At 44.6% G+C, this 26,709-nt stretch overlaps 1 protein-coding gene across 6 annotated transcripts in view; it reads left to right on the forward strand.

Annotated features, from left to right (window-relative positions):
* Positions 1 to 26,709, forward strand: part of LOC137436543 (plexin-B3) — a 151,455-nt gene that overhangs the window by 28,142 nt on the left and 96,604 nt on the right. For 3 of the 6 annotated variants that reach the window (XM_078786541.1, XM_078786540.1, XM_078786538.1), the window contains 3 exons: positions 14,635 to 14,687; positions 14,915 to 16,053; positions 20,285 to 20,467. In XM_078786541.1, coding sequence (XP_078642667.1) covers positions 14,959 to 16,053; positions 20,285 to 20,467 — 1,278 coding nt within the window. In that variant the 5' untranslated portion in view covers positions 14,635 to 14,687; positions 14,915 to 14,958. Of the gene's footprint in view, positions 1 to 260; positions 302 to 10,600; positions 10,730 to 14,634; positions 14,688 to 14,914; positions 16,054 to 20,284; positions 20,468 to 26,709 lie in introns of all 6 variants that reach the window. The other 3 variants (XM_078786536.1, XM_078786535.1, XM_078786537.1) reach the window with 2 other exon arrangements.

Raw genomic sequence — 26,709 nt, forward strand, 5'->3', positions numbered from 1 at the left:
GTGCATTGTTCAAAGTTCAAGCATCATCCACATTGAAAGCGAGCGGGTTGGGTACGCCATGCCTGAAATGCTAGTCGGATTAGATATTACCAGAAATGTAATGGGTTGGAGGTGAAAATGAAATCACATACAACTCTTCAATCTGATTATATTGCTATCTGTTTCTACATAATATACTGTATCTTTGTGGCATAACTCGATGAATAATCTTCTTTACTATAATTCACCAAATGTCTGTCTGTCTGTCTGTCCCTTCCCAGGTACCGCAAAAACGGCTGAACCGATCGCAACGAATTTTTGGGTGGGTAACCCTGGGACCACCTGGAGTAAAATAGGCTATATTGTTTTTCCAAATTTTTTCCAATTTTTTTCAAATGTTTCCAATTTCCAATTTTCCAGTTTTTCCAAACACTATGGAATAATATTTACTGATATGAACAGTGATGTGGCTTTTATTGAAATTCTACAAATACTGTTTAGATTTTGATGATTTGCGTGTGATATGATTTAACGGATGTTTATATAAATCGTTTAAAATTTAAAAAAGCCTTCAATTTCTGATATTTTGCCTTTTCATTTGGGCCTCCCAATTGAAGCCCCACCCATAGGGCGGGTACCGTTGTTAGTATACTCAATGAAAAATTGATGAAACGCCCTGAAACTCGAACATGTTCTGTAACTTATCATAATAAAGCCATGTATCGAGTTTCAGTTGAATATGTCAAAGGGTAAGGGCGGAAAGTCCTGAAAATCACAGGTTGTACCAACAGACGGGCGGACATACTGAGAGCAAACCCATAGTCCCCTCCGGTGAAACTGGTAGGGGACTAATAACAATGGTGAACTTGTGTTTGCAAATATCTTGTTAGCATCAAAATCTCCAAGTTTTGTGATTACCGACGGATACTTTGGAAATGCAAAACAAAATACGTGGCTCCTTTTAGAGACAATAAAACTGATGTGTTTTTCAGAATTTGACAAATATTGCATGCTGTTACTTTTAGGTGATACTGCACAGTGCTGTCACATCAGGGAAGTTATGAAGCTCCCGCAACCGCCCCCAGAGTGTCCCGTCAGCACTTTGTGATCCATCTCGGTCATAACTCCCAGGGAAAGAGAAGTGATACAAATGATTTCGAATGTCCATCAACTGATGCGGCAAAAAGCAGAAAGTTCAGAATAACCTCTCCATATATCAAGGCAAAGCAAAATTTTTTGGGAAAACCGTTGATGCAGCCAAAATCATTCGCCATGCCTTTCATTTTTTTTTTGTTATTTTGGAGAAATTATTGGAGAAAGGAGAACTTTTTGTCCTGATGTAACGAGAAAACAAAACGGGATGCAGAGGAATTTTGGTGATATCACATGCGTTGAAACATTGTTTGAGTTAGAAGGATTAGATATTGTGTAAATGATATCACAAAAATCAGGATTTCTGTAACTTCGTTTTGATGTTTTGCTTTGATTGAGTAGAATGGTTAATGATGTAATTATTGTTGCTATGGGACTAAGAACTTAGAAGTTGCATGATTATTATTGTTTTGTCATGGATATGTTTAATATTTGTAATGCTCAGCAACTAAAGAGTAATGAAATATGAATTAAGTTGATGATTGTTGTAAAAATAATATAAGGTACAGGCAGCATGTAATGCAACTCACCATGAAGGTCAGTAGCAGTCATCGTTGAGCAAAGATTTGCTAGCTCAGGTGGGTCGAGGACCTGGAGGCTGTTGTTTGGAATGTCAGCCTTGTGATTGGTCCTTGAGGGTTGAGCGGTGTACCTGAAATGCTAGACCAAAAATGTGAGGACAGAGGGAGAGGCGTCGAGAGCCAGAGGAGTCTGAGCAAGAGAGAAGAGATTGACGCATGGGGTTAATAGCCTTGTGATTGGTCCTTGAGGGATGAGCGGTGTACCTGAAATGCTAGACCAAAAGTGTGAGGACAGAGGGAGAGGCGTCGAGAGCCAGACGAGTCTGAGCAAGAGAGAACAGATTGACGCATGGGGTTAATAGCCTTGTGATTGGTCCTTGAGGGATGAGCGGTGTACCTGAAATGCTAGACCAAAAGTGCGAGCAAAAACACATGGGGCTAATACGGTGATATCAAGGAGCACATCAGGGGAGAGATGATGGTGAAAATGCTCTGCTAGGTTTGCATTACTGTCCTGCTCAGGGAGATTCCCCCTTCAAAACCACGAAACACTCTGAGGCTGTTGTGAGTTTATCGGAACTCCGACACTCCGACAGGCCGACTCAGTTATCAGGAATATCAATATTGCTGGTGTGCACTGCAAGTTTTGTGTGCCTCTGTCAGGCCTTTCATCATGCTGGAGTTCCCACACATGCTGAGGCTCACATATTCCAAAGCGCTGTGGTTGTCATGGAGACTCTAAACCAACCACTCTCTCTTGGCACAATTGTGCTGCACCAATTTTATCACATCATCCTCTGCTACTGCTTCTTCATCTGGTTCACAATTGCCGTCGTTGTAAATTAGTTGTTTGCCTCTACTGCTCACTGGTCATGGTCACCCTGGCCACTGGTCCATGATCACGGTGTGTACCCCGGTTTAGAATAGGTACACCGTATCCCTGCGCATCGTAAGAGGCGACCAAGGGTTGGCGTCAGGAAGGGCATCCGGCCATAAAAACATTGCCTCAAACAGGGAACCATGATTGTCATGGGGCCCGCAAGGCTAACCCCTGCTCTAGCGGGGAAAAATGGCCTTAAAAAAACGATCATTCATTCATTCCTTCCTCTACTGCTCACTGCACCAGCAAGTCGATCAGCAGGCTGAATACAAGATCGTCTCAAAGTCTCTGCATACCATGACTCCTGTCCTGGTTTCAGAGTTCATAGATTGTGAACTTGTGTATTTTGGGAACTGTTGCTTTTATAAACAAACTTAGTTAAGGATAGGTTTTATTTAATTTGAGTAAATTGTTTAGATTGTAAATAATGAGTTCGTTTTCTATCACCAACATTGTGGCACGAGTCCTGTTTCTTTAATATTTGGTTAATCGGCCTGTTTGCTCCAACCGCCCAGAATTCAGGGTTAAACCGGCTACACGACTTGGTGTGGTTCCCACTGCCTTGGGTGTGGCCGAGGGAGTGAGAGCTCTGGGTAGTCACGACCCCTAAAGCATGCCACAATATGATATATTGTTTTCTCCTTAGTTATGTAGAGACATATATTTTATCTTTACATAATTTTCTTTATGTGCTTATTGTATGAGATTGCAACACAATCTTGTCTCATTTGTATAGGGCTGCCGAGAGCCAGAATGGGCCCAAAGGCAATATTATGTCTGGGCCCCCTTCATCCTTGCCCCCTTCAAAAAAAATTTTCTTTTTCAAAACAACCTATATGGAGGTTTCCATATTTTCATCATTGGAATCACATGCCATACTTAAGGGAAATTGGGGTGTTATTCACTTATTCGTATATGTGGATTCATTTCTCAATCCATTTAATCTGGATGGGGCTTGGCCAACACTCCAATGTTCATTTCATTTACATTACGTCATTACCACGATTATTATTGTGTAAATTCTTCCCACAGTAGCTTATTTTACGAGGGAGGGTGTTACAAAATCTTCCCATTTCTTCCCTGCTGGGGGGCAAATCTTCCCCATTCTTCCCTGCTGCCCAGATTCGTCAGGGCAGCACGGTTACGGTCAGAGTGCCGATTGGTCCACATGGACTCTCTCTCTCTCTCTCTCTCTCTCGCCCCCTGCTGGCCGTTAGCTGTTGGGTGTGGCAAGATGGCAGCCGTGCATGTGTGGTGAGGTGTGAGCTGCTCCAACCGTTGATCTTTCTACCCCCCCCCCCCTTGCTCGTTGTCTTTCTTAATTTCCGTTCTTCCACTTTTCTTCTTATCCTCACGTTTGTCTACTCTCTGTCTGCCCCCACCACCCCAGTTCAACAACCCGCTGCTGCAACTCCTCATCCTACCCGTTTCTACCCTCCCTCTGCCCGCTCCCCCCCCCACACCCCTCCCTTCCCCCCCACACCCCTCCCTTCCCCCCCCACACCCCTCCCTTCCCCCCTATTACATCCCTCGCATGTGTTGCTGTCTCGAGTCTTTCTTTTCTAGCTTTTTCTACTTTTTTCCTCTGAGATACAGAGAGAGAGAGAGCCCACACCTTTCGGTGAGGTCGACGGGTGAGTCGTATTCCTATCGACACTCTAAGGAGTTGCGATGGGTTTTCGCCCCTTTCCTCATTAAGAGGTGTGTTTTACCGCGTTCGTTTTCTCGTGCTGGTACATGCCGAGTGGCGTTTTCTTTGCGGTTTTTTTCCCCCCTTTGCTTTACAGAAAACTGTACCCGACCACTCCTCTTTTTTCCCCCGACCCCTTCCTTTTCCCCGACCCCAACTCGGCTTAGCCCGGGTAATTTGAATTAGTAAAATGTCGACACGTTCCCCGTATGCGGCTTTCGAAGCTCTCACACAGAAGCATGGCGTGGTGTGCGTTCCTCCCGATGAGGTTAGTGTGGAACACATTGTTATTGCTATTGGGAATACTAGGGCGTGCCCGTACGTGGGTGCAAAAAAACATGCGTGCAAACAACAACAACAAAAAAAAACTTTGAAACCACGTGGCAGTAACGACCACAGAACCCCCCCCCCTCTATTTACATGAAATGGTTTGGTCCATTCGCAAAGCCAAAGCGAACGGCTTGCGAGTACGGTAGAACCCCCCCCTCTATTTACATGAAATGGTTTGGTCCATTCGCAAAGCCAAAGCGAACGGCTTGCGAGTACGGTGACCATACCTTGGGAACCACTTGTCCGATTAATTTCAAACCTTGAAAAGGCACATCCTCGGGTCCCCAGCAATATACCTGGCAAGTTTCAAGTATATCGGACCCGTGGTTGTCGAGAAACAGCGGTCACAGACAAACACACACACAGACACACAGAGATTACTGGAATTATAGATAGATAATTGGAATGGAAAAGATCCGTGCAGCGTCACGGATGAATTAACGTATCGTTGTTTTTTTAGCCGAGGAAAGCCTCGTGCATGAGGTTGTCGCGGCTGGTTTGTCCACAGACAATGGACATTTCGTCTTAGTTTCCCCACTCGATACCCCAGCTGTCAAAATACTCCTATCCAACGTCCCCCCGTTTGTAAAAAATGAGTCGCTGTTAGCGGAACTATCGCGCTATGGTACAGTCGTGTCCCAGATCAAGATGCTGCCGCTGGGCTGTCGAAGTGAACAGGCGAAGCACGTCATGTCTTTCCGACGCCAGGCATACATTGTACTTCCCACATCCAACGTGGACAAAGTACTAAACGTGGTAATTAAATTCCGTATAAAAGATCACGACTACCAAGTATATGCGTCAACCGAGACATTAAAATGCTTCACTTGTGGAAAGTTCGGACATTTAAAACGTTTCTGTCCCCGAACTGCACCCTCTGTGATCGAGCAGACAGGCTCTCTGGACAATACTGTGCCCCCTCTACCTCTCAACACTGACGGACAAACTACCCCAACTACTGTCCCAGACCCCCCACTACCTCCCAACACTGACGGACAAACTACCCCAACTACTGTCTCGGATGACATCGCACCAAATTTAACGACCGCTGATAAAACGAACATGAACATCTGGGATGGGTTTACACTTGTTTCCTCATTAAGGAAGAGAAAAACACCCCAGGATTCAGTTACACCTCGTAATGAAAAGGTGGTAGTTTTTCAGTCAAACATTGCGGGAATGCCTCTGTCCGACCAAACTACTACCAGCAACCGGTACGAACTGCTCATGCATGAGAATGTAGATCCCCAGCCCTTACCTGAGACTCCCCCACAATGCAACGGAGGGGAATTACATCCCTCCTCAAGGGAAAATTAAAGCTGTTCCGTGTCCTTCTGTGAATGATGCCGAAGTGCATCAAGACCCGATCGTAAAAATAGGAGGAAACGTGATAGCAGAAAACCTGATCGTACTTCCAGCGGCTCCAATTTCTGAGCACAATGAAAATATTCTAACCCCAGCAGTACCTGTGCTGGCGGTCTTACATAACATGCCTGAGCACATTGGTAAAACTGATGGAGAACCTCAAACTGTCTAACCGGTGACGGTTTCCCCCGCACCCCTCCCACTACCCGAAGCTCCTTCAATTCCACTACCCCCTCCTGCTCCTATTAATATGGAGCAGGATGACACCTGCACAGCACAAGTTACCTCAGAGCCCCAAGAACCAGGAATTGAAAGTTTCCCAGACAGTGGTTCCGACATGTCAGATGAGGAATCTTACGAAATTGAGGAGTTCCCTACAACAAGCGAATCCAACGTCTTACCAGCCCAAATATTGAAATTCCTCAACCACACTTTTAGAAAGAGACACGTAGACATTAAAGATCACTTCTCTGACCTGCACGGGTTTATCGACACGGCAAGGAACATCATCCGCCGGCCTAGCGACCACCATTTCACAGAAGCCCAATGTAGCAGGCTGAAAAAGTACATTGTGAGAGCAAAAGATGAACAAAAAAAATGAGATTTGGAAGCTTAAATATAAATGGTGGCGCGAGTCAGTTGCGCAAACTCCAAGTGGTGAACCTTGCACTACAGAAAACATTAGACATACTTTTCTTACAGGAAACCCACGCTACGCCAGCATCCCATGCAGAATGGAACCGGATGATGAAAACAACCAATTTTTTTAGTGATTCCAATTCCCGAACTGCGGGAGTGGCTTTTCTTTTGAATCCCCATTTCCATCCATTAAAACTTTCCTTTAAAAACATAATCCCGGGGCATCTAGCCTCCCTAGAATTTGTTATTAATAACACAAATTTTACTTTGTTGAACGTTTATGCCCCTTCAAATAGCACTGAGCGGCAACGCTTCTACGCTAGATTAGGGCCTTATATGAGGCAAATAGACCTGCACAGGTGTATTGTAATGGCAGGCGACTTTAACTGCACTCTACAACCAAACCTAGATAGGAACGGTGCGGAACCCCATCCCGGACCAGCTAAATTATTAGCAGAGATAATAAGGGATTTTAAGCTTCAGGATCTTTGGCGGCAACAAAATCCCACGACGCATCAATTTACTTGGAGCAAGATCACAAACAACCAAGTATCCCTAGCTAGGCTCGACCGGATCTATATAAATTCACCATTTTTTAATCTCTCCCCTACCACTGGAATTTTGCCTTCTGGTTTTTCAGATCACCATTTAATTACTGTGAATTACCATTCACATCTGTCCTTGAATCGCCATTCTTTCTGGAAGCTTAATGTCACCATCTTAGAAAACCCCTCCTTTAGGGCTGCTTTCAAAGACGTATGGTCTGTTCTATTAAATCAAAAACACCAGTTTACAGATCAGCGTTTGTGGTGGGACAACATAAAGGCCCAATGTAGAGGATTTTGTCAACAATTTTGTTTCCTAAGAACACAAGAGGAACGTAGAACAAAGGCTACTTTAGAAAAGGAAATTCTACATATTCAAACAAATTAAAAAACTCACTCTTCTCCCCAACAAGAACTGAGACTGAAAGAAAAGAAAGCTTTCCTTAATACAATAATTGAGAACCAAACCCAAGGGGCATTAAAAAGATTACGGTTTCAGCAGCTCAATCTTTTGGACACGCCAACCCGATACTTCTTTGATTTTGAATCGAAGGCTCCTCACCCCCAAATTACTGCTCTAAAACGCCCTGACAATTCTGTCATCACTCACCCTGAAGGAATCAAGAGGGAAGCTAGACTCTTTTTCTCCAACCTTTACAAAACAAAAGAAGTTGACCTAAATGGTGTCTCTCACTTATTTGACGGTGTTTCCACCTTAACCCCAGAGCAAAGGCAGAGCCTGGAGAAACCACTCACACTTGAGGAACTCTCCATCGCATTAAAGAGCCTTGGCAAAGGGAAATCACCTGGCATCGACGTCTACCGTCAGAATTTTTCGAATCTTTCTGGGACCTAATTGGCCCTGAACTGCTATCAGTCTTCCAGGAAAGCCTCGAAAAGAAGGAACTCCCGCTGAGCTGCAGAAGAGCAGTACTTACCTTGCTTCCAAAGAAAGGCGACCCTTTACTCATCTCCCAGTGGAGGCCAATATCACTACTATGTACTGATTACAAGATCTTTTCCAAAGCTATTGCCTTACGTTTTTCACCCTTCCTAAAGAACATTGTAGACATGGACCAAACTTATTGTGTTCCTGGTCGTAATATCCATGACAGTATTTCTGTTATTCGCGATTTGATTGATGTTTGTGATATTCATCATGAAAGTGTTGGCCTTGTTTTCCTAGATCAGGAGAAGGCTTTTGATTACGTTTCGCATGAATACTTGTCCGAAGTCTTAAATCGATTTGGTTTTGGACCCTTTATTTTATCATGTATACATATGTGTTACTCAAACGTATCTGCCCTGCTAAACATAAATAATGAGCTTGTGCCCCCCTTTTGTATTAAAAGAGGTGTTAGGCAGGGCTGCCCACTGTCAGGTGCTTTGTACACCCTTTCCCTTGAACCCCTCTTAAACACGCTTCGAAAGTCTTTGACTGGTTTCACTGTGAGAGGTTTAAACCACACTATAAAGACTATTGCCTATGCTGATGATATATGTGTGTGTATCAAAAACTCTGATGATATTGCTAAGATGATGCATGCTTTAGCACTTTTTAACAGAGCCTCATCAGCAAAAATCAATTGGGAAAAGACTGAGGCACTGTGGCTCGAATCCCTTTCCCACCCCCCATTCTCCCCACCCCCCCCCTTCACCCCCGCTTCTCCCCGCAAATATTGCTTGGAGAAGAGATGGGATCAAGTTTTTGGGAGTTTTTCTAGGTCCTGGAGATTTCATCAGGCATAACTGGGAAGGTTTGCCTGAACGCATTGAACTGCTTTTAATAAAATGGAAAGGCCTACTCCGCCAATTGTCTTACCGTGGCAGAGTATTGGTCATAAACAACCTGGTTACCTCCATTCTGTGGCACAAGGTCTTGGCTCTGCAACCACCTGCTGGGTTAATCGACGGAATACAGAAGAGCGTCACTCATTTCTTCTGGTCTGGAATGCATTGGCTACGACCGGAAAGATTAAATTTGCCGATACCTGAGGGTGGTCAAGGACTTGTCAATGTAAAATGCCGAATCATGGCTTTTCGTCTACGTACGATATGGTCCATTTTGCACGAGCCTGTTGTGCTTTGGAGGCAACTTGCATGCTGCATTTTGGGTCGTTTTGAGAATTTCGGTCATGCTAAGGAGCTTTTCCTAATGGACTTGACAATGTTTGATCTCTCTTCACTCCCCTCTTTCTACCGAAGTTTGTTCAATGCATGGCAAGCTCTCAAAAGCCATCGGGATCGTACTACGTACGAGAGATCCATGTTCTTCAACGAGCCACTGTTTTGCAACTCACTTTTTGAAGGTTTTGGAAGCAGCAGGGCCTTCATTCAAAAGTTTGTGGCTGCATCAATAACCAAAGTGTGCCACCTTAGAGACAATGCAAATGACAAGTGGCTAAGTGTTGCTGCTATTGCCTTGGCGACTGGCGTCAGATCATCTCGCCAACTAGACAGATGTCTAAGGGTGGTGCTTCATGCCTACGGTACCTCCCAACCTTGGTTGGTTCGTCCTGTACCTCCCTCTGAGCCGAGCCTCTCTCCTTTCCCCAACCTTCTTTTGTCGGCCTCTGAAAACTTGGAGCCAATAAATTTTGGCCGTTCCTTTTCCTCTTCCAGTGGTAACCGCAAAACCTTATATTTCCAATGTTTAAAAGCTCTTTTCCCCTCCTTGTCTTCCCCAGCACCTTGTAAGTGGTCTGCAGTCCTGCCACACACTCCTCCTTTCTCCCCAAACTGGGGATGGTATTATAAAAATCCTGTGCCAAAACGTGCTGGTGATCTCCAATGGAGAATCGCACATTGGATAATACCCACAAACTCTCTCATTCACCGCTTTTCACAAGCGACAAGTGATCAGTGTCCCTTTTGTGGACAGAGAGAAACCTTGCCCCATGCGTATATTCAATGCAGTCGTTTAACTCCTCTCTTTGTTTTCTTGAAAGTGCTATTTGCACGTCTTTCCATTGATTTCAATTTTCCAATGTTTATTTTAGGGCCAAGTGGCCCCTTAAACATCCAAGCAACAATTCTTGCAAACTTCTTTATCTCCCAAGCAAAATTGGCAATTTACAAAACCAGAAAATCAAAGATAAAGAATGACTTGTACAGTACAGATACTGTAGCAATGCTCAGAGCTTTTTGCAAGAGCCGGATAAAACTTGATTTTTACTGTTATTCGCTTTCCAGCCAACTTGAACTTTTTGAAAGAATGTGGTGTGTAAAGGATTTTTGTGAAATATCTGAGGGTCATTTGGTGCTTTCTCTCTAGTCTTTATTAAATATCCTTCTGTGTTTTTTTGGTAGCTTAACGGTTTGTTGGTTTTGACTTCCCTGATGGTAAAATTGCATGTAACTGTTTTGTTTATTTTGTTTTGACTGTAAAAAATCTTCATTTTATACTTTTGTAATAAAAGGACATAAAAGTCAAGTCTCTCCCTCTCCCTCTCCCTCTCCCTCTCCCTCTCCCTCTCCCTCTCCCCCTAACTCTGTCAAGGTTTTCGATGGGGGAAGATAAGAGATGGTGGTGAACAGCTGTTTTAAAGACCTGGAGGGAGGAGTGGGATTGAAGAGAGTGAGGGAGTTTGTTCCAGAGTTGGGAGAAAAGAGGAATGAAGGAGTGAAGGTGAGCAGAGAGTCTTGATTTTGGCAGTTTAACCATAAGAGGGTTGCAGGCAGATCTTGTGCGACATGTAGGAATATCTGGGGGGACAGAGCCCAGAAAGAGCTGGGGGAGCAAGGCCGGAGAGGAGTCGGTAGAAAACAGAAAGACCACCAACCTGCCTGTGGTGAGTAAGTGAAAGGCCCTCGGAGTTAGCTTCATCGCAGGAGATTCCAATGATTCTGAAAGCTTTGGTTTCAACAGCGTGAAGCCGAGCTAGGTGTGAGGCAGGAGCACCAGCCCAGAGGGGAGAACAGTATTCCATTGAGCTGCAGATGAAAGCCTTGTATGTGGTGAGGAGCTCAGGTGTGCCAAGGAAGGACCGCACGATGGAGGATGCCCAGTCGGCGACTGGCTTTGGAGGCCAGATTTGAAATGTGGTTGTCCCAGGAAAGATCATGGCAGATAGTGAGACCCAAAAGCTTGAGTGACAGAACCTCTTGGAGAGGATTATTCAGAAAGTGGATGGGAGGGTTGTCCAGTCGGTCTTTTCGGAGAGACATAGTAAGAGTGTGAGATTTGTCAGGATTGAAAGACATATTCCACATGTTTGACCAGTCTGTGATTTTGTCCTGGTCTGCAGAGAGTGAGGAGACTGCAGATTGCCGATCTGAGGGATGAGGAATGGAGTGACAGAGAGTGGAGTCATCAGCAAAGAGATAGAGCGGATTTTCAAGAGAGTCAGAGAGATCATTGATGAAAAAAAAAAACCACCTTTAGAGGCCATTTTCCCCCGCAAAGCGGGGGTTGGCCTTTTTCGGGGACCGTGGTTGTTGTTGTTTTTTTGTCCCCTTTTTGAAGCAATGTTTTACGGCCGGATGCCCTTCCTGCCGCCAACCATTTTTGTCGCCTTTTTCGACAAGCAGGGAATTACCAGTGAACTGGTACTCAATTAGCCGACCTCGGAAGGATGACAGGCTGAGTCAACCCCCCTGGCGTTAATTCAGCGATCGACCGGGATTCGAACCCAGGATCCTTGGATCCTAAACTGGCACCCTAGCCGCTAAACCAACACCAGGTAGAGAGATCATTGATGAAGACCAGAAAAAGCACAGGGCCCAGAACACTGCCTTGGGGAACGATAGCCTGAACAGGAAGGGGAGATGAGAGAAACCCATTCAGGGCCACACGTTGACTACGACTGGAGAGGAAGTCCGCAAGCCAAGCGTGGAGATTTCCATGAATACCATAGGAGGAGAGTTTGGTGAGCAGAGCGGGGTGCCAGACCGTATCGAAGGCACGTGATATGTCAAGGGAGACAGCTCTAATTTCCTGTTTGGCATTGAGGACCTCCATCCATTGTTGAGACAGCAGAAGCAGCATGTCCAGAGTAGAGTGACCTGGTCTGAAACCAAATTCAGAGATCAAGCCATTTGAGAAGAGGAAAGATTTGATATCCGTAGCAATGATGGATTCCATGACTTTGCTGATAATTGGGAGAAGGCTGATTGGTCTGTAGTTGCAAGGGTCTGTTTTTGCACCTTTTTGTGTAAAGCATTGATGTTGGCTGATTTCCAAGCAGATGGCAGTTTACCTTGAGCAAAAGAGAGGGTGAAGAGAACAGAGAGAGTGGGAGTGAAAGAGCGGAAGAACAGGATTTTAGGACCCGTGGGCTGATGCCGTCAGGTCCAGTTGCAGAATCAGAGTCGAGGGTTGACAGAAACCTTTCCACCTTTCAGGAGGAAAGGACACAGAGTCCAGGAACAGCTGGGTACGACTGGGTACGGTGGGTACAGAGAGGGATGGGTTTGGGTTGTTGCAGGAGAGATGTTATTTGTGTGGAGATTCGGGAATGGTGCAGCATGCACTGATGGCATGCTCAGTAGCATTGGCAGCAGGAAGATACAAGTGGCGACATGATCAGGTGCTGGTGGTGGTTGTGCAGATGGTGTAACAAAAGGTGCTGAGATTGCGAGAGAGAAGAGTGGAGAAGGAGACCGATGGGGGAAAGGTGTTGTTTGTCAAAGAGGGCCAAGTGGTAAGAGGTGGAAAGAGGAGGAGGTGGAAAGCAAGAGGGCTGTCAGATGCTTGTGATTGGCAGGTGGTGGCAGACCTAAAGCCACAATTGGTATTCCCAGAGGAGATCTGGGTGACAAGGTTGCGGCCTGACATTGTCATTTGGTCAAGTGCAACAAGACAGGTCATCTTAGGGGAGTTTTCGGTACCTTTGGAAGAGAATATGGAGGAGGTGCACGAGAGGAAGAGAGGAAAGTACAGTGAGCTGGAGGCAGAGTGCCAGGAGAAGGGTTGGCGAGTTTCATGTCAGCCATTTGAGGTGGGGTGTAGAGGGTATATTGGCAATTCCTTTTCTGCATTTCTTGCTCGGCTTGGAGTGTGTGGTACAGAAAGAAGGAGCATGTGTGACAGAGTGGCCCAGGTTGCCTTGAAAGGCTCACTTCGGATATTGAGGAAGTTCATGGAGGCACGTCAAACGGTGTAGGTTGAGGTTGTGAGTGGTGGTTAATTTCAGTCTAAAGGGGTAGTCACGGAGTGTTGAAGAGAAATGGAGGTGTGTGTGTGTGTGTGTGTGTGTGTGCGTGCGTGCGTGTGTGCGTGCGTGCGTGCGTGTGTGTGTGTGTGTGTGTGTGTGTGTGTGTGTGTGTGTGTGTGTGTGTGTGTGTGTGGCAGGAGTGGGTGTGGTTTTGCATGAATGCGTATTTGTTTGAGTGGTGTATGTTTTAAGGGTAAGTGGTCGGTTGGTTAGGTGTGGGTTGTTTTTTTTGGTTTGTGAGTGAGTGGGTGGGAGGCTGTGGATTCTGGGAGTGGAGGCAGTTTTGTTGTTGTAGTCTGTGTTTTGACTGGCTGGGGGTGGGGGTATGTACGCATCTGGGTGTAGCTGCTGCATGTGGAGGTGTATGTGCCCCTGCTGGCCCACCTGAGCTGACCGTATTGAGGATGAAGGGCTGAAACGGGATGAATGCTGAGGACCTCGACTGAGGCCCCGGTCAGTGAGGCACACTTGTGACCAGGTGTGTTGTGAAATTATGTATATATATATACATATATATATGTATATATATATTTCTAGTTTACCATTTGAGCTTTTGTCAATATTTTTCAACAAACCCTTATTATGAGAATACAGAGAACACGAATTGATGTTTTACGGTTTTTTTTTTTGGTTTTTTTCTGTTATTTTTGTCAACTTTGTTCTGAGTACAAAGCGGACGCGAATGGGCTTTGCATTTTGTGATGCTTTCTAATTATTAGTTCCCTACCGGTTTCACCAGAGGGGATATTGGTTTGCTTTCCGTCATCTGTCTGTCCCAACTGTGGTTTTCCAGACTTTTTTTCCCTTACCCTCAAGATATTCAACATATTCAACTGAAACTTGGTACATGCCTTGATTATGATAAGTTACAGAACAAGTTTGAGTTTTGGGACGTTTCGCCAATTCTTCTCGGAGTCATGGTCTCTTTGTGCTTGGAAAATATCACATATTATACATTGGTCAGTTTTCTAGCTTCTTCCCCTTACCTTTTAACATGTTGAACTGAAACTTGGTACATGGCTTTATTATGATAACTTACAGAAACTGCAACTTATTTTGTAGCTTTGCATACCAAAAACAATTTGTCCTCCTGTATATGGCTCGCAATTGCTGAGTATTTGGAGCAAAAAACATTTATTGGGACCAGTAGGAGACATGTATTGCAAAACAATTCTCCCTCTTGTTACTTTCGTTCTTATTGTTATATTCTGTTAATTTTCTTGATGCTGCTTTGACTGTGGATATTTGTCTTTCTTGGCTGCTGGCATAATTTAATCTTTTGGTTCGATGGTTGTGACAAATGGCTGCAAAAAGTTTCTCCTTCAACCTTTGCATTTCTGTGATTTACAAATCCACATTTTTTTCTTGCCGTCTTTAGTTTTCACTCCACACAAGTTGTACAAAGAATTGGAAAAAGTCTCCTCGGAGAAAGTGAGTTCTTGTGAAAAGCATTTTTTTAAATGAAACCTTCCACCACAAATTCCATACTTTTATTAAAATTTGCTAGATAGTTTTTTTCAGCAAACAAAACAGTAGTAGCTAGAAAATAGCAAAAGTAGTAGCAAAACATCAGCTACATTTTATCATCACAATTGTTTTTAATATTCATCTATTGATTTGTTCTGCCTAAAAGTGTCTGTTTTCATTTCTGTCCCCAGGCCTTGTGCTCATCATCAAACATCCCATCAGCCTGCCACTGACTATGTTTCTTTGTTCACAAATATTTTGGCTACTGTTGCTTCCAAATCTATCTTTCCCAATGCAGGCCGGGCCACGATCGGTTATCCGCATCTTTGAAAACACCTCTTTCTACAATCTTGCTGTGGCCTCCACATCAGGAGATATTTTTGTGGGTGCAGCTAATGCTATATACCAGCTGTCTTCGTCACTTGACCTCAAAGGCATGGCAAAAACGGGCCCCCAGGAGGACTCGGAGCTTTGCCTACCACCCTTCGGACAGTCAAGTGGTTGCAAAGACCTTACACTCACAAACAATCGAAACACTCTTTTGCTCGTCGATGCCCCCACGCAACGCCTAATCTCATGTGGAAGCATACATTTTGGCACCTGTGAAATCAGAAACATCTCGGATGTTGGACATTTACTTTACCATGAAAACACTCCTACTTTTAGCCAGGTTGTTATTTCAACAAATCCCAAGGAGCCTGCAGTGGCATTTGTGGGTAGAGGAATCCACCAACACCATCTTTTTGTGGGTACCAGCCCAGGCCAACACAATGTGATGCCTTTCTCAGTACGACGTTTATTAACAGATGCTAAATTGTCCAGTCAGAAGGCTTTCACCATCCTTGATGAGAGTTATTTCCCTGGCGATCCTGGAAGCTACAAGCACCATTTCCTACTTGCCTTTCTCATCAATGATAAAGGATACTTCGTCTTCACCCGGCAGGAAGCACCCGGTGCTCGTGAGCGGTACCACACGTATGTGGCTCGTTTATGCATGCTTGAGAATCCATTTTTATCACACCTCGAGGTGCCACTCGCTTGCAAACAAGGTGCAGAGACATTGTCTGTAGCACGTGCAGGCTTCCTTGGACCTCTTGGTGCTGAGTTGGCTGCAAAACTGCCTATAAGGCAATCCACAATGAATGGAGGATCTGCATTATACATTGAGTTTGGGTCATCGCTGACCAGTGAGCCCTCTGCACTCTGTGTCTTCACAATGAGGCAGATCGACGACAGTGTTGAAGAGATACGTAAGGCATGCTACCACGGTAATGGCAACAAGGCCAGGACAGAGTACGTTCACTCCGTTCCTTGCAAATTGCAAAATCAGGTGAGTCGTATACAGCAGTTTATAATCAAATGGAGAACCAAATCATTTAGCATTTCTTTGTGTTGAGATCAGACAAAATGATTATTGGCAAAATGTTGTCATATGCATTCTATATTTAATCTGCTTGATACATCAAAAGCAAATTGCTAAGAATGTGCAAAGTGCTTAATGCTTTGTACAGGTGTATATCAAGTACATGTGTATGTATATTACATTTTTGCAAAAATAAAATTTGATATTTCTCAAATGTTTTTGAAGAATTGACAGTTTTTCTTTTTCTATGGAGATATCGAGGCTCTTCGAAGAGCAGAATGACAGTGCGGAGGATCAATACATATAAAATAGGGATAACTGTAACAGGATAAGTACATATGGATGCATCACAGCACACAAATAAATATTGTGGGTGAAAGGGGATAGAATTTAAAAGATGGTAGAAATAATGAGATGGTGGTGGGCAGCAGCCTTTTTTCTTTGGGATTGTGGCTCATGGAAGGGCAAGACGATGGAGGATATGGAGTGATAGTGGGGCAGTGGGCCTATAGTTTGACACAATAAGCAAAGGAATTATTGAACAAGAATCGAGGAGAGAGTGGGAGGGAGGAAATGCAACAACTTGCAAGTAAGATGGTTTGGCTAGGCAGGGTGAATGAGGGTGAAAATGATTGTTGGTAATTTTGGGGTGACAAGAGATGGCGGTGCATTACCTGCTTGAATCCCTGGTGGAAAGTGTTAGATAGAACAGCCTCAGGCAGGTGGTTATACAGAATGGAGAAGTGAGAAAAGATTTGCGGATTGCAGTCAGCCTGGATTTTGGAAGTTTAATGATGAGGGGTTACTTGAGGAACGTGTACTTCATGGAGTTGCTGGGCAGGGACCAAGAGAGCAGAGGAAGTTAGAGAGGTGGTTAAAAACAAACAAACATAAGCCAGTAACCTCCCTGTGATGTGACAGCAACAGGTCCTGTGCTTGACCTCATCGTGAGAGATGCAAATAATGTTGAGAGCTTTAAATTCCACATAATCCTGTAGAGATATACAGTGTGTGATGCTGGGGAGACAATCCAAAGCATATAACAGTAGTCCATTGACCTATTGACCAAGGTCTTGTCGACTGTGAGGTGCTCTGATTTTCAAAGGAAAGACTTGGATTGACGGAAGATGGCCAGTTTGTGGTTGGCTTTGAAGGCCGGCTTTGCTGCTTTGGTTGGCCATGGATGATTTGGTTTTCCAAAGCTGTGAAACATTCTGGTTTCTGAAGGACATACTATAGTATAGGGAAGAGCTCAAAAAGCAGAATCAGGAAACAGTTCCATATGGAAGAGAAGAGGGAAATGAATTAAAGGAGCTGACCAGTGTGTAATTTTAAGAGGTAACAAGGATGCAGTCACTGATGACATAAAATAAATGCTTTATTTGCTTTCTCTTGTAGTTTCTATTGCTGAGCAAATTGTATAAAACAATCTTACAAGACTCCATTTGATTGAACCTTTTCTGAATTCCACAGGACGATTGCACACTAAGCTTTTAGTAGTGGTCCATGGCGCTGATTTTTTTGGTATACAAAGTCGAGGCTCGTGGAAGAGCTATAACACAGAACGGATAAGGATGCAACAGAACAAAAGGAGCAACAAAAAGAGAAGGGGGAAACACCAACAACAGGGCCGATGGACAAAATATATGGAGATGGACAAACAATGTATGTGGGTAAGAGGGGTAGAGGTGGATGCAGGGGGTGGACAGGATGGATACAGAAGCAAACTGTCAGGTAGGAAAGACTGTAAATTTGGAAAGAGGTGGTATCAGGGAGGGTTAATGTAGTTAGAAAAGGGCATGGCTTTAGATGGGAGGGGGGAAAGAGAGGGAAAGAGGAACAAATGAGTGGAGGTGATCATTGATTCTGGATTTGGGGAGTTTTACTTGGAGGGGGTTGCTGGTGGACCTGGTGGGTTGCTGTGCCCTGTAGGAACATTTGAGGGACATATCATGGAAAGAGCAGAGGGTGCAAAGGAGGCAGGAGAAGGCAGAGAGACTACCAAGCTGTCTGTGATGGCAAAGTGATTGGCAAATAGAAGCAGCTTAATCGTGGGAGATTCCGATGATCTTAAAGTCCGTGGTGTCTTAAAGTCCTTGAGGAGATAACAGTATTCTATCAAGCTGCAGATGAAAGCCTTGTAGGTGAATCAGCGTTCAGGTATGCCAAGGAAGGACTTTGCATGATGGAGGATTCCCAGTTGGCGGCTGGCTTTGGAGGCCAACTTTGATATGTGGTTTGCTCAAGAAAGATCATGACTGATAGTGAGACCCAAGAGTTTGAATGACTGAACTTCTTCAAGAGGATTGTTAAAAAAGTAGGAGGAGGGTTTGCCAAACATAACAGTCCTTTTGGAGAGAAAGACATCACAGTATTTAGGAGGGAAAGACATAACAGTATTTAGGCGAGAGAGACATAACAGTGAGAGTGTGAGGTTTTTCAGGATTGAAAGGATATATTCCAAGTGTTTGCCCAGCTTGTGATTTTGTCAAGCTCTGAAGAGAGGCAAGAGGCTGTTGCCTGTCTATCTGAAGGATGACGGGTGTCATGGCAGGTCAACAGCAAATAGATAATGAGGATTTTCCAGAGAGATTGTTGGTGAAGATTAGGAATCGGCAGAATGTTTGGAGAGCAAGGCTTAAGAAAGCTTAAGGTATGTCTCGAGAGACAGCCCTGATCTCTTGTCTGATATTTATGTCCTCCATCCATTTTTGGGTGAGTTGGAGCAGCATTTCCAAAGTGGAGTGACCTGGTCTGAATCCAAATTGATGATCTGAGATTAGATTGATTTGAGAAAAGGAAGGATTTCTTATCAACTGTGATGATGGATCCCATGACCTTCCTGATTTTTTAGCTCACCTGGAAAGAAGTTCAGTGGAGCTTATGCGATGGCGCGTCATCAGTCCGACCATCCATCTGTCAGTCTGTCCGTCCATCAATCCGTCTGTCTGTCAGTCCGTCAGTCCGTCAGTCCATCAGTCCGTCAGTCCGTCAGTCCGTCAGTCCGTCAGTCCATCAGTCAGTCCGTCCATCAGTCCCGTCTGTAAACACTTGAAACTTCTTCTCCGAAACCACTGATGGGATTGCGACCAAATTTGGCGCAAATTATATTTCTTGTGTTGTGACTAAATTTTGCTCCCGGCATTAAAAAAAATCGGGGTCTAAGGGGATTTATCGGGGTCAAAGTGGATCCAGGTTTGACCCCCAATATAGGTATTTGCTTTTTTTTCCTGAAACTACCCATGCAATTTTGATGAAACTTGATCACAACCTTCACCACCCGTGATGTACCAAAGTTTGTTCAAGGCATTAAAAAAAATCTGCCCCTTTGGGGGTCTACGTGGGGTTGCCCCCCAAAATAGGTATTTGCTTTCTTTCCAGAAACTACACACACGATTTCGATGAAACTTGACCCCAACCTTCACCATCCGTGATGTACCAGTGTTTGTTCAAGGCATCAGAAAAATTAGGGTCTTTGGAGGTATATGGGGTTGGAGGAGCGGGGGTTGCCCCCCAAAATAGGTATTTTTTTCTTTGTTTAAAGTCTTGTGATTATGTTTGTATGATTGTACATGCTGCCCTGTCTTCTAGCATTCCATTAAAATTGGTTTAAAATAGCGTTAGTCAGTGCAGTATACTGTTTATTGTACCAGGTGAGCACCAGGGGTATTGCCCCTATGTTTTGTAATGCAGTGATGTTGTATGATTTCCAAGAAGATGGAAGATGAACTAGCACAAATGACAGGTTGAAAAGGGCAGAGAGAGTATGTGCAAGAGCAGCAGATCAGATTTTTACGACACATGAGCTGTTACCGTCCTGTCCAGAAACAGAATCAGAGTCTAGGGTTGCCAGAAACCTCTCCACCTTCACAGAGTCCAGGTGAAATTGGGTCCGACTGGGTAGGGTGACTACAGAGAGTGAGTGGTTGGGGACACAAGATTTGGAAGCAAACATAGAGTTGAGGCATATTCGGCCTTCTCACCAGCTGAGTTAGCTATGGTTCCATTTGAAGAGAGGGAAGGGATGGAGGGGAAGCATATGCCAAAGAAAGACTTGACAAGGCACCACCAGGTTTTAGAAGAGGGAAACAAGTTTGAAAGTTAAGTCTTGAAATTACACTTCTGTTATTTATACTTATTGGATATTTGTTTGGATATTTGGACTTCTGTTGCTTTTAAAATTATTTTCTTTTCCCAGCCTAATTTTGACCTGGACTGTGGCGCTGATCATCTCCCTCACCCCATTGCTGGTTTACAACCTATGTTGGCCACATCTCTGCTGACTCACATCTTTCCAACACGTATCACTGCCATTGCTGTTCTTACGGAGGAGCATCTCACTATAGCTTTCCTTGGAGACAGAAATGGCCGCATTACAAAGGTAAAATCATTAATCACAAGTATCTGCAGTTGAGTTGTTGTATTTGGTATTCCAAATGGCTCATATCTCATGACGCTGGATTCCCCGGTTCAAATCTCACATCCCGTGTTGATTTTGACTTTGTTAATCTGTAACTTTGTCAGTCCAGCATTCTTCTATGGTCAAACTTATGCAGATGTTATTTATCATTTTAGATTTTTTTATATATTTCAATTTTCTTTTGAGTCTTTCAGGATCTTTAAAGTATTCAACCCAAATGCCAACCTAAATTTCCATTGATCTGTGGCTCTTGGTGTCACTGAATTGAAGTGTCCTTTCTAGAGATTCTCGTATATCAAAGTTGGCTTCATCTACTCAAACTCATTTGTTTTATTCATCTGCTAAAACATTTTTACTCGATTGTGAACAGCTTACAAACTATTCATTCACAGTTTAATTTCATATGCTTCTCCTCTTTGGACGGCCTGTTGCTCTTCGATCCATCACACTTGGATTCAATTTAGTGCATTGCACTGCCCAAGAGGTGATATCGATCTTGACAAATCTATATCGAAATGTCTCCTTTCGTAGATCTATTGTTGCCATATCAGCTTCTTGTAATGTTTTTGTGGCTTTACCCCACTTCCACTAATCATCCATTCTCCAACTACTGCTTCGGGTAGTATAGAGTTTTCGAAGCGGCAATGTGTTTGTTGCACAATAAATATGGTAAATTATATTATTGACCATTTTAACCTTCCCCCTTTACCCATCAAAATATGCACCATGTATGCACTAGTCTCAAGGATTGCATCTCCCATGCAAAGTATGCATTATAACTATTAAGTACTACTCTGTCAGGGTCCTCTTCTTTTGTATTGAACCGTAAGAGTGGCCTTACGCCCACATTTACACCACATAATGCATCACAACTCAAGTCAATCATTGGATTTTCTTGACTCACGTGTACTAAGAGTTGGTTTTGTGATAGTCTTTTTTAGCTCACCTGGAACAAAGTTCAGGGGAGCTTATGTGATGGCGCATTGTCTGTCCGCCCATCCGTCAGTCTGTCTGTCAGTCAGTCAGTCCGTCCTTCCGTAAACAATTGAAACCTCTTCTCTGAAACCGCTGATGGGATTGTGACCAAATTTGGCACAAATAATATGTGTTGTGTTGTGACTGAAGTTTTTTCACGGCATTAAAGAAAAATAGGGGTCTATGAGGGTTTACCGGGGTTAAAGTGGATCCAGGTTTGACCCTCCAAAATAGGAATTTGCTTTGTCCTCTGAAACTACACACACTATTTCGATGAAACTTGACCACAACCTTCATCACCCATGATGTACCAAAGATTGTTCACGGCACGAAGAAAATCAAAGTCTAAGGGTGTCTACTGGGGTCAAAGTGGGTCCAGGTTTGACGCCCCCCCCCCCCCCCAAATAGTTATTTTCCTTCTTTTCTGAAACTACACACACAATTTTAATGAAACTTGACCACAACCTTCACCACCATGCTGTACCAAAGTTTTTGTTCACAGCACTCAACGAATCTGCCCCTTTGTGGGTCTACGGGGGGAGGGGGACGGGGAGGGGGTTTCCCCCCAAAATAGGTATTTGCTTTCTTCTCAGAGACTACAACCACAATTTCGATGAAACCTGACCACAACCCTCACCACCCGTGATGTACCAAAGTATGTTCACTGCATTAAAAAAAATCTGACCCTTTAGGGGTCTACTACAGGGTGGGGTGTTGCCCCCCAAAATATGTATTTGCTTTCTTCTCAGAAACTACACACGCAATTTTGATGAAACTTCGCCACAACCTTAATCACCCGTGATGTACCAATGTTTGTTCAAGGCATTAGAAAAATTGGGGTCTTAGGAGGTATATGGGGTTGGGGAGGGGGGTTGCCCCCCAAAAGATGTGTTTTGTTTGCTTGTTTAAAGTCTTATGATTATGTTAGTATGATTCTACATGCTGCCCTGTCTTTTAGAAACCATTGAAATTGTTTTAAAATACTTTTAATCAGTGCAGTATTCAGTTTATTTTAGAAAATAATGAGCACCAGGGGTATTGCCCCTATGTTTTAATACCCAGTCTTGTCACATCCCAAATTGTTAACATGTTTTGATTTTTTGTATACTAAGTCGAGGCTTGTGTAAGAGCTAACACAGAGAACATATAATAAAGGGAGCAGGAGACAAGAGGAGGACAGAGAGGGAAGCACAACAACAGTGGAGATCAGGGACCTCGGGAGATCTGTGGAAGGGAGGGGTCTGTGACGGGGTACATAAGATAAGCAAATGGACACTACAAGGACTTTCAGGAAAGAAAACGGAATTCGAAAAAGTTTTATTAACGGGGGTAGAAAAGATCAAAGTTTTGGATGGGGGAAGATAAGAGATGGTGGTGAACAGCTGTTTTAAAGACCCGGAGGGAGGAGGGGGATTGAAGAGAATGTGGGAGTTTGTTCCAGAGGCAGGAGAAAAGAGGAATGAAGGAGTGAAGGTGAGCAGAGAGTCTTGATTTTGGCAATTTCACCAGAAGAGGGTTGCTGGTGGATCTCGTGAGTCCTGCAGGAATATTTGAGAGATATAGCACAGACAGAGCAGGGGGAGCTAGGCCAGAGATGAGTCGGTAGAACACAGAAAGACCACCAACCTGCCTGCGGTGAGAGAGTGAAGGGCCCTCAGAATCGGATTCATCGCGGGAGATACTAATGGTTCTAAACGCCTTGGTTTCTACAGCTTGGAAACCGTGTGTAAGCGTGTAAGGCAGGAGCACCAGCCCAGAGGGGAGAGCAGTACTCCATCAAGCTGCGGATGAAAACTTTGTGTGTGGTGAGAAGCTCAGTAGTGACGAAGAAGGACTTTGCACGATGGAGGATTCCCAGTCGGCGACTGGCTTTGGAGGCCAGCTTGGAAATGTGGTTTTCCCAGGAAAAAGGAGCATGCGCAGCTCATACAAACGACCCAACATAAGCAGTCTTTGAATGACCTGTGTCGTTTTATGCACTTATGACTGCACTAGTTGTGTCAACCAATGAGAGAGCTGTTTATGAACCATGTGATCTATGTACCATGGGAGTACCATGTGATTAGTGATCATAGGACTTGCGCTTATTTCAAAACATCAGACATGACATGGATTTAAGAAGACAAAATATTTGTGATAAATCTATGGCAGGGTTGGGTGTGTCTACGGAGAACTAGATCGGAGGAACTTTCCTGCCGAGGAAGTCCCATGCCGTCACCCTCACCCATGTTCTCTCTAGTTGTTTGGACGACCCTGTACTTGCCTTCATCAGACGGTCTGCACCACCAAAACACTATTATATAGTTTCAGAATCACAATAACCAGATTTGAGAGTGGACGTAATTTTTTGATAGCATTGTACATAGTAGTGCTCAGGTACATGAAATTCCAGGTATAATTTGCTTTCCTTGCATATACAGACTTGGCATTTAATATGGAATATATTTTTTTGTGGGGGTGAACTTACTTTTCAAGATGTCTTAGAACCAAAAGTTCATTGGAATTATGTTGAAATTATTCTAGATTTTGTTAATGTGACCTTTAAAAGAAACAAAAACCACATTTGACATTTCGAAACAAATAAATTGATCCTTGAAAGTGATGTAAACTGATATCAAACTCAATTCATGGACAGCACTGTGTTAAACTTCTGTACGTTTTCTAGAAGTATCTTTATTTTGCACATTAGCCAAAATTTTTTTTAACAAAAACAAAAGTTAAATTACGACTGGGATTACGGACAGTAAAATTACAGTTCAGTACTTCGTGTAACCCCCACGAGCATTCAGGAGAGCACGTACACGTTGAGGCATGCTGTTCACGAGATTTGCCAAGGTTTGGACAGGAATCACTTGCCATGCAGTGACAATAGCCTGCTGCAATTCACGCACAGAGGTCAGCTGCTGGTCCAAGTGGTCGATTTCACACGTTAATTCTGCCCACAAGTTCTCTATCAGATTCATATCCAGGGACATGGCAGGCCACTGCATATGCTCTACATCACGGTCAGCAAGAAAGTGTTGGATCATGCGAGCACGATGAGGCCATGCATTGTCATCTTGGAAGACAAAGTTTCCTCGAAAGGCTGCACGAGCAAATGGAAGCAATGTTTCTTCCAGAATGGCCCTGTACTTGAACTGGTTCAGGTTTCCATTCAGAACAACCAGGTCAGTTTTGCCCCCTGCATGAAAAGCAGCCCAAACGGTCACCCCACCACCTCCAGCTTGGACTCTTGGCACTATACAATCTTTGTTGTAGGCTTCATGCACTTGTCTGCGCACTCGGACGCGGCCATCTTGACGATAGACCAGAAATCTAGACTCGTCACTGAAGATCACGTGATTCCAGTGTCCTGGCTGCCATTGACGGTGCTCTCTGGCCCACTGCAATCGGCGCTGGCGGTGTTGTCTGGTCAGGCCTGGCTTTCTCAGGGGACGCCTGGCACGATCGCCTGCTTGAACCAATCGTTGGTTGACTAGCCTTCTGGATACAGGCACATTTGTCAGTTGCTGCCACTCAGCCCTAAGCCGATTAGCTGACTTGGTACGGCCATTGCCGACTAACCGGTGCAGTTGGCGATCATCCCTCCTTGTGGTTCTGCGGGGACGTCCTGGCCTCGGTATTGGAGTTGGGACACCCCTCTGAGCATTTCGTTTCAGGATCTTTGACACCTGACCTTGAGTGATGCCATACTGCCGAGCAATAGCACGCTCTTTCATGCCGTAATTTCGTAAAGCCACCACTCCATGACAAACAGCATTGTCGAGTTGACGGACCATCTCCAGAGGAAGCGGCAATAACTTTTGGAGATGTACAGCAGTTGTTTTCCACTAATATAGAATGCAACAACCCTTGTATACCCGACTGTGAAGCCAATCGTCAAATGCACCTGTCCGTACATTTTGCCACGCCACCTGTGATATAATCCTGTTGTTGACTTCTTGCTGCGACAGACAATCAGTGACATGGTTCTTTTAACAAATAAATCACCAAAGTGTAAAAGAAACTCACCAGACTGATATACTGAGTTAAGAAAGTAAACCCAAGTCAAGAAAAAAAAAATATTCCTTATTAAATGCCAAGTCTGTATATTGTTGCGGTTTCCCCGAAGCCCGTTCCCGTTACAAAGGGGAGATTTAGCCCCCTTTTTCCCCCCTGGGTCTTCGGGTCTGTGAGACCGAATCACCACTTCCGGGCAAACGTGGAAAAGGGTTTCGGGACAAATTTGCACGTACCTTTGGTACCCACGCCGCAACGGATGCGGGGATCGAGCCTCGCGCGAGCCACGCTTAATCGAGTACGCCCGAGCGGAATGCGTATCATGTGACTCGTGCTGTTACTTTTCTATTGCAACCCGATTAGAGCGGTTTTATTCGTACCATGCGAAGCCAATGATGGAAGAGACAGGACGGTCAAATCAGAAGGAAGAACAGAATTTATTACTATTTACAATGATCCAAATGAAAGGAAAAGGACACAGAGCAGAGCTTAGTCAGTCTTACTTATTCCCAAACAATGGGCCCACTCACATACACGGGGAGATGGAGGAAGAGAAGTTCACGTGCCTGCTTCGGTCGCTCCGGGAACAGCTCACTCGTGGTGTAGCCCTCTGGCGGTCACGGCACGTATCCAGGCGAAGGCAGGCAGGAGGAAATCGCACGTCTGTGGCCCGGCGCGGGTCGTCCTTTACAGCGCGCGATTAATATAGCGCAGAGCACGGGGAACAGGGCACGGGGCAAGTTCGTGTACAACGGCAATTCAGTTCGCTTTGAAAATCCACTCTCGTTCTCGTCTGCCTTCTGCGTTCTTGTGCCGTTCTCACCCCGGTCTCATTCTCATACGTTCTCCCGCGTTCTCATACGTTCTGCCGTCTCCCTCTGAACTGAGGTGGGGGGGGGGGCTCGGAGCAGGGTTATATGGCCCCCGCCCCGGCCCGACTCGAATGTTCCAAACCCCGCCTCTGGTCGTCGTGGTTAGCCACTCCCCTCGAGCCCTGATTGGCGGCTCGTGCTTACCGACTACTCCTCCTGCCCCGCCTTCCTTCGGCCTCGGTCGACTTGTTCAGGCCTGCCGCGTGGTATTTCAGCGCCAAACCAAAAGCATCAAAGCAAAGCGCCAAAAGAACACCTAATCTCACTGGCCTACTCAACGCAAAACTAAACACAGGAAAGGACTACGCTTACATTTACTAAGAAATAACTGAACTATTGCGAGGCTTCATGTTGTGG

Source organism: Myxine glutinosa, chromosome 11 (genome assembly GCF_964187855.1).
Source record: "Myxine glutinosa chromosome 11, kmMyxGlut1.1, whole genome shotgun sequence".
Lineage (NCBI taxonomy): Eukaryota > Metazoa > Chordata > Myxini > Myxiniformes > Myxinidae > Myxine > Myxine glutinosa.